At 53.4% G+C, this 7,985-nt stretch overlaps 1 protein-coding gene across 1 annotated transcript; it reads left to right on the top strand.

Moving 5' to 3' along the window:
- Positions 1–1,337: 1,337 nt before the first annotated feature.
- ICMT (isoprenylcysteine carboxyl methyltransferase) lies at positions 1,338–7,194 on the top strand (the record flags this gene model as incomplete). Its single annotated transcript, XM_079696937.1, has 5 exons — positions 1,338–1,532; positions 2,376–2,464; positions 3,380–3,549; positions 4,355–4,572; positions 6,750–7,194. 5 exons carry the CDS (start codon positions 1,338–1,340, stop codon positions 6,930–6,932), a joined length of 855 nt encoding a protein of 284 aa, XP_079553063.1. The 3' UTR covers positions 6,933–7,194.
- Positions 7,195–7,985: the final 791 nt, after the last annotated feature.

The following is a 7,985-nucleotide window of genomic DNA, read 5'->3' as shown; positions in this document are numbered from 1 at the left end:
CCACTACTCTGGGTTCCAGCCTCCCGCAGGGCCTGTCCCCTATCCCGCTTTAGGCTTGCTTCCTCCTGCCTCTGTGTCTGCAAAACTCGGTCCCCTCCCTCCTGTAGATGTCCTTGCTCTCATTTCCAGCCTCAGGCGGGCTGCCAGTACCGACTCTTCCGGGCAGACTCCTAACGCCCCCACCCATTGGCCTCTCCCTGGGGTCCCTCCCATTCCCTCTCTATCCCTACTTGGCTCCTGACCCACTCCCATCCCACCATAGTTTATTCTAGTCATTTGCTTACTTGCCTTTTCCCTCCATCAGGCCTTTGTGAGCGCCCGGAAGTGGAGGCATTTACCTTTTAAAAAATTAAGGAACAGGACCTCCCCAGTGCTCCAGTGGTTAAGACTAAGCCCTTCCACTGCAAGGGGCACGGGTTGGATCCCCGGTCCGGGAAGTTCCAAAATGCCGCGCCGGTAAAGTAAGGAAAAATTCCTAAGTAATATAGATTGATTGTGGGCCATATGGAAAATACAAAAACATATAAAAAAGACAGTAAAAGTCTCCCAGAGTCCCTACCACCTGAAGATTATCGTTGTGAAGTAATTTTGCCTTCTATTCCAAACATTTTCCCAGGCTCACACATATGCTTTTCTTTTTCGCAAGTGAAGTCAGGTACACACTGTAAAGTTTTGCATGCTGCCTTATAAAAAACGTAATGTCTTGAGGATTTCCACCGTCGGCTAACATTCTCCCTCGACACGAACTGAAGTAGGCGGTCACCCCGCTGCGTGCATGCCCCAAGGGTAGTGTCCCCGCAGCCTGGGCGCCCAGCGGGCGCTCGGAGACCCTGCCAAGGGCGGGTGGTCTCTGCGCGCGGACCTCCCGGGGCGCGGTGGGGTGGAGGCGGATCGCCGGCTCGCGCCCTTATGCCCAGCACTGTCAGTTTCGCCGGGGACCGCGCAGGGCCCGTGAGCGGCGGGGGCGGGGGCTGGGTGCTTTAGGTTTCACGTGATTTCTCTGGACGGGGACATTCTGGAGTTTGGGGCCGACTCCTGGCAGACGCCGCCGGCAAGTTCTCGGCCCAGGACCCAGACTCCCCGCGGCCCCGCCCGCCAGCCACAGCTCTGCTTGGGTCAGGGGGTCCCGGGGGGACGGCGGGGCGGGGCGGGGCGCTCCTGTCAAATTCGGGCCCCCGCCGCGCGGCGCGGCGGTATCGCGAGAGCTCGCGGGCGGCGCGCAGGTCTGGGCGGCTGCCCTTCCCGGCCGGCGTCGGCAGCGCAGTGCGCAGGCGCGGCGGGCGGGTTTCCCCAGGCTACCGTTGGGGCCGCCGCCCGCTGGTCCGCCGCCCTGCGCCATGGCGGGCTGCGCGGCGTGGGCTCCGCCGGGCTCCGAGGCGCGCCTCAGCCTCGCCACCTTCCTGCTGGGCGCCTCGGTGCTCGCGCTGCCGCTGCTCACGCGCGCCGGCCTGCAGGGCCGCACCGGGCTGGCGCTCTACGTGGCCGGACTCAACGCGCTGCTGCTGCTGCTCTACCGGCCGCCGCGCTACCAGGTGCGGGCCGGGCCGGGCCGAGCCGAGGGCCGGGGCGGGGACCGGGGGCCGGGGGCCGGGCGGGCTGGGCGCGGCGCGTGGGCACCGTCCCACCGGGGTCGAGGTCCGGGTCTGGCGAGAGCGCGGCCCGCGAGAGGAGTTGCCTCCCCCGGCCGCGTCTTTTAGCAGCTGCGAGTTCAGGTGGCAGGAGGGCCCCCTCCCTGCCAGTCCCGGGGGGCGTGGGGCGCGGGCCCCCTCCACCCGGCGGAGTGGGTGGGAAGTTGCAGTTGGTGCTGTTCAGCAGCTGCGGCAGATGCACGTGGGGTGGGGAGTGAGCGGGCCCACGAGTTCTTTTATGTAATTTAAGGTGTGGAGAACTACCTGCTGTCAAGTCTGAGGTCAGAGGCCCCCGCAGTTACGTGGAGGGGGCTGGGCGCAGAGTCCCGGCTGCCCCGACCAGATTCGCTGCATGGACTTGGGAGAATCCGGCCAATAAGCTTGGTTTAACGCAGTTTTCCCACAGCCCTGAGTGACAGTAACAATCATAATAGTAATGGTAGCTAAACCTTACTTACGAAGCACTTCGTCTTAAGTGCTTTACATGGGTAATCTTCACAGCAGTCCTCAGAGGTAGGTACTCTTGTCATCCCCATTGTGTAGATGGGGAAACCGAGGTCCAGAGAGATTAAGTAACTTGCCTAAGGCCACAGAGCCATAGAGGGGTGGGCTTGGGATTTGAACCCAGGCAGCCCTGCTTCACCCTGTTAACCTCTGAGCAAATCGGCTCCATGGACTTGCGGGTGGAAGTAGGATGTATGCTCTGTGAACAGCCAGGTGACTGATCCTCTTTTGGGTCCGTTTCAGATAGCCATCCGAGCCTGTTTCCTTGGCTTTGTGTTTGGCTGTGGAGTGCTGCTAAGTTTTAGCCAGTCTTCTTGGAATCACTTTGGCTGGTAAGAAGTGCTTTGGGAATGATAGTTTTGAGGTGAGGGTGGGCGGATCAGAGGGTCAGTAGTGATATTCCCGCATCCCTGGCTGGCTGAAGGCTAGTGAGGGCTCTAAGGGAATGAGGCCTCTAGCTTCCTAGATTCCCGCATCTTGAACCTTGAGAACTTGTGCCCGTTGGTTACTTCTGTCGCAGGTGGAAACAGGTCTCCCTGGCACCCTTCCCATAGGTGCTCTCATCTGCTGCACCTTCAGTAATGTGACCAGCCCTTCCCAGAAGAGGGTACTGGTCCTCAGTGACAGGAAGGGGCAAGGCTCTGGCTCGTCTTCACAGGCCTTTTCCGTCTCTAATTTCTATTAGGTCACATCTAGTGCCTCCCCCACGGCCAGTGTAGGATTTTTCCCTACACTATGATTTCAGTCCCTTGAGCCTTCTAGTCCCTGACCTGGATATGAACCAGTGGCTTCAAGGTAAAACGCTTTATCTCCTATTATCAATACTCTGAGCCATCTAATCCTTCTTTGCTGGAATTATTTCAGTTTTTCGAATTTTTGTATTCGACATACATCACTACTTTATTTTGATACTTCTCTCTTTCATGTTTTACTGTGTGTAGTGTCATTTTAAAAAAGGCTGAAGGCCCATAGTGCCTTCCTAACCTATGTTTTTTGTTTTTTGGTTTTTTTTATTTTTTTCCCTCCTGTGACATTCAAAAACATAGTCCCTTTACAACCCCACTTTCTGCAAACCTCAGGGAATAATGCTACATGTGGGTGCCTGATGTCCACTCTCAGACAGGTGACAGCAGGCCCTCATCATAGAATTCAGGGACAGTTCAGACCAAATCTGTACTTGGACTTAAAGGCTAACTTGATTCCCTTGCCCCAACTTACCTCTTTTTGTTCTTTTTGTTTTTAACTAGGTATATGTGCTCCCTGTCATTGTTCCACTATTCTGAGTACTTAGTCACAGCAGTCAATAATCCCAAGAGTCTGTCCTTGGATTCCTTTCTCCTGAATCACAGTGTGGAGTACACAGTAGCAGCTCTTTCTTCTTGGATAGAGTTCACACTTGAAAATATCTTCTGGCCAGGTCAGTGTGCCCTACTTTCCCCTCTGCAGGGGAGATGGGTGGCTTCCACGTGGGCCTGAGGACAGTGACGTGGGTTCCCCTCTCAGGTCTAATCTCCCCGAGTGATCTTCCCCAGACCTCTGTCCTCACTAAGCTCTTTAAAAAGGACAAGCTCCACTTGTGAATTCCGCTTCTGGATTTTGAACGGAGGATGTGTTGACCGCTTTAAGCCTTGCTTTAAGCCTTGCAGGACGTAATGTGTACCATTTAACGTGAAGTCCCAACCTCTGATAGCTGTAATACCAGTTTTACAGTCAGAAGATTTGGATCTGTTCATTTTCTGTGACTTGAGAAATTTCTTGTAAAAATTTTATGAGCAAAAACTACTGCATCTGGAACCTACTCTGACACTGAACTTTCCACAGCAAGTTAAATGAAATGTATGTAGTTCCTAAGATTCAGTAAAGGGCCAAGGCGGGGAGATCCTGGATCCTTCTCGGCTTCACTTAGCTAGCTGTCTTTGTCCCCAGAGGAAGGATGGGAGCGTGTGGCGGGGGGGTGGGTGTGTGTGTGTGGATGAGAGCCTGTCCGCTCTTTGCCATGACACTCTAACTGGGCTGTTGGCGTTTTAACATGAATGGGTGAACAGCACAACTTAGGGGAATGTGTTTTGTTTATAATTAAGTTTTAATGTGATGCCGATTGCCCACTAGCTTGTGTTCTAGTGTTCCTGTCTTTTGAAACATAGGTTAATTTTAAGCATGCAGAGGGGAACTCAGCAGTCCAGGGTCTTCACTCCCCGGTTGTCACCACCCCTCTCCTGCAGAGCTGAAGCAGATCACGTGGCTCAGCGCCACGGGGCTGCTGATGGTGGTCTTTGGAGAGTGTCTGCGGAAAGCGGCCATGTTTACAGCTGGTTCCAATTTCAACCACGTGGTGCAGAATGAAAAGTCAGAAACCCACACCCTGGTGACAAGTGGAGTATACGCTTGGTTCCGGCATCCTTCTTATGTTGGGTGGTTTTACTGGAGTATCGGAACCCAGGTATGGTATCAGATACGATACTGGTCTCCTTTAAAGTTTTTAAAAATATGTTTTAAGCCAACATATAATTTAAATGTCATAAAATTCACCATTTCAAAGTGTATAATTCAGTAGATTTCAGTGTATTCACGAAGTTGTTGGTCTTTTAAATTTTTTTTCCATTGTCTTTTTTTTTTTTTTAAGTGTTGTGTTTAGTTTTCTTTATTTATTGGCCACGCCACGCAGCTGGTGGGATCTTAGTTCCCTTAGCAGGGACTGAACCTGGACCCCCTGCAGTGGAAGCATGGAGTCTTAACCACTGGACCACCAGGGAATTCCCTGTTGGTCCTTTTTAAATAGGTACACGTGTTCCCTGCCATGTTTCAAGTGATAGTTAAATAAAAGTCAAGAGAACTAATTTAGTCTTTAGCATTTTTTGCCATGTACTTAAAATCTGGGTGTTCTAAGCTTGTAAACTCTCGGCGATTCTAGGTGCCGTTACCCCCTCTGTCGTACCCCTTTTCTGCCTCTTTAACTTAGATCTGGAGCATCCCAGTGGGATGGGGACAGAGATGGGGCTCTGGGGAGAGCCCTCTGCCACTCAAGAGGCAGCTTAGCTGATTTTCATCAGAGGCTGCTGTGGATGAGCCCAGGGTCACGTGTCAGGTTTAACGTGAGCAATGCAGGTTTGCTCTGTCTCAGGCTGCAGACCGAGCCTTGTTTCTTGAGCATTGTCTCTTGAATCTGTTTTCTTAGTCCTAGAAGGACTTGGCCAGAGAATGTGGATAGAGCTTAGAAAACTCATCACCTCTTCGGGAGCATCCAATCCGGGCCCCCAGGCATCCCATTGCAGTGCATGCATGGTATGGGGGGGCACTCTGGTGACCCCCAGTGGTATAGTAGGTTACTGCACAGCATTTGTGTGAAAACTTGCAACTCTGAAACTTAAGACTGCCGCATTAACGATCACATTCCCAGGAACAGATTGACTGTAGTGGAATCCTGTAATTTGCCGTAAGTGCTCGTAAACCTCAGTGCTCTAGGACTGGAGAGCTTTTCATACTTCTTTGACTATAGATCTTTCTACACCATGACCCAGCACACACGTGTGTGTAACAACTGCACAGATCTTTCCTGAACAACACTCACCCTGTGTACAAAACACTGTTTCCTATCTTGTTAGTGTTTGTCATGCCGTTTCGGATGCACGGGATTGATCTCCTGGCTCCATGACGGGTTGTGGCTTGAGACTGGGAAACCCCACTCTAGGGTCTGCTGGCGGTGGCGGCACAGGCTCTGGGGTCGCTGTTGGGCGGGTGGGGCCGGTCCGGCTCTAACATCAACTGATTGGCCTCCGTTTCCTTGCGGGTTAAGCGGGGGCGGCAGCGCTACTCAAGAGGCTTGCTCTGGGCGTCGAATGGCTTACTGGCTGGTGGTAAAGGGCTTGGCATGTGCTGGGAACACAGTAGCTGCTCAGTAAACAGTGGTGAGAAGAAGTGAGGTCACCCATGTGGGGAAGACATACGTCCTGGGCGGGGGCCGGGGAGGATCAGTGGGCTCCCTGAGCTACACAGAGGAAGTGGGCCGAGGAGCTGCTTTCCTGGGCTTCGAAAGCCGGGCTGAGGAGGCGTGCTTGAGGCCTTCGTGCTTTCTGAGCAGGGGAGTGATCTGATGGAAGAAGTGGTTTTGGGGGCTCAGCTGATAGCGGTGTATCGACGGCACGTACGCAGGAAGGTTGCGGGGGCCAGAGTCGGGGGCCAGGCAGCTGTGGGGTGGGAGGGAGCGTGCTAGGCAGGGGTCAGGCTGGGAGCCACGCGGGAAGGCAGTGGTGCTTGGAATGGGAATTCACGCGTGGGGGTGGAGGGAGGAGTTGCCGGCACCCCTGCCTGGGGGTTGAAATCCAAGAGGTTGCTCTTTCCTTCCAGTTTTTAGGTATCTCTCAGGTAAGAGGAACAACAGAAAAGCATACGAACGAGAGCTACAGTGATGGGTGTTTAGCCCTGTTGGGAAAGTGATGGCGTGGTTTCCGTTAATGGCGCCCTGGCTCGGGGTCTCAAAGACCCTAGTGATATTTCAAGAGTTTCTTGGGCCCTTGGCAGGAAGTCCTCTGTGGTCGTTGGAGAGCAGCACATGCCGCTAAAGTTCAAGGTTTCGGGTCACACTGACCCCAGTCCACTAACCCTGTGTCCCTTCATCAGGTGGTGCTGTGTAACCCCATCTGCGGCGTGAGCTACGCTCTGACAGTGTGGCGCTTCTTCCGCGACCGGACAGAGGAGGAGGAGATCTCGCTGATTCACTTTTTTGGAGACGAGTACCTGGAGTATAAGAAGCGGGTGCCCACGGGCCTGCCTTTCATAAAGGGGGTCAAGGTGGAGCTATGATAGGCCCGGGCGGCCCAGGCCAGGCAGCGTGGGACGGAACTGCTTCCTGTCGGCCACTCTGCAGAACGGACTTCCTTAAATCATTTTGTATGTCACCGGTTACTCTTCTGGAATATCACTCAAGATCAAATGGTCAGAAGGCCTTAGGACCAAAGGACCCCTCCTCCCACCCCCACTCCCACCTCCCCACTGCCCCGGAGCAGCCTGTTCTCGGGCTGCATCAAGGTAGGATGTAGATTAAAGGTGGACAAGAAGCAAATAACAGCAATACTTGGCAGTGCGCCCCCAACGTGCCTGGGGAGAGCCTAGGCCACACTCCATCCCCCATGAGGCCGGGGGTGTTAAGTTGTAACCAAGACCCCTGGGGAGAGGTGGGCTCACTCTTGATGCTGAGTGAGGCTCCTGCAGCAGGGAGGGGTACGTGGGCACCAGTACTTATTAGTGTTAGAAACCCATTCAGAATCCTTACTTTGACCGAAACACACAAATAGCACAGCTTTAACCTCCCCGTTTCTGTCCTTAAGTGCATGAGCATCTCTACAGTTTTAAAGACACTTCCTTATAAGGCACTTTGGCTCTTCATGTATCTCATCATGTTTACTTATCTGTTTTCAAAAACAGCAGTATGAACTCAGGGGACTCGCTTGGCGTGTGAGCCCCACCTTTCATTTGGCAGAAAGGCAGCACAGACACCTCCAGGTGACTCAGCTGATGCTTTGTGTTACCAGGGCTCCCCGGGCCAGGGACAGTGTGGGCCCCTGTGGCTTTCCTGGGTCCTGGCTGCTCCCAAAAGGGGGCTGTTACCAGTGACAGGCATGTCAAAGATGTGTCATTTCTCCTTTATCCAAAACAATGCTTCCTGGACACCTGCTCTGTGCAGGGCATTGTTAAACGCTGAGAAATACTGCTCTCCGTTTACTTGGGGTTTATTCTTATTCTATCGTAGCTTATATTTTTGTGTTCTGACTTAAGTCTGTTAACCGTTGATTTCTACGTTCTGTTCTCAAAATTCCACCGCCCCTAATGCCATTTCAAACTGTCTTTTCCAAAGGG

This window comes from Hyperoodon ampullatus (genome assembly GCF_949752795.1).
Source record: "Hyperoodon ampullatus genome assembly, chromosome: 2".
NCBI classification, from domain to species: Eukaryota; Metazoa; Chordata; class Mammalia; order Artiodactyla; family Ziphiidae; genus Hyperoodon; species Hyperoodon ampullatus.
Note: the sequence above shows the minus strand (reverse complement) of the source record. Positions and strands in the feature narration are given on the sequence as shown.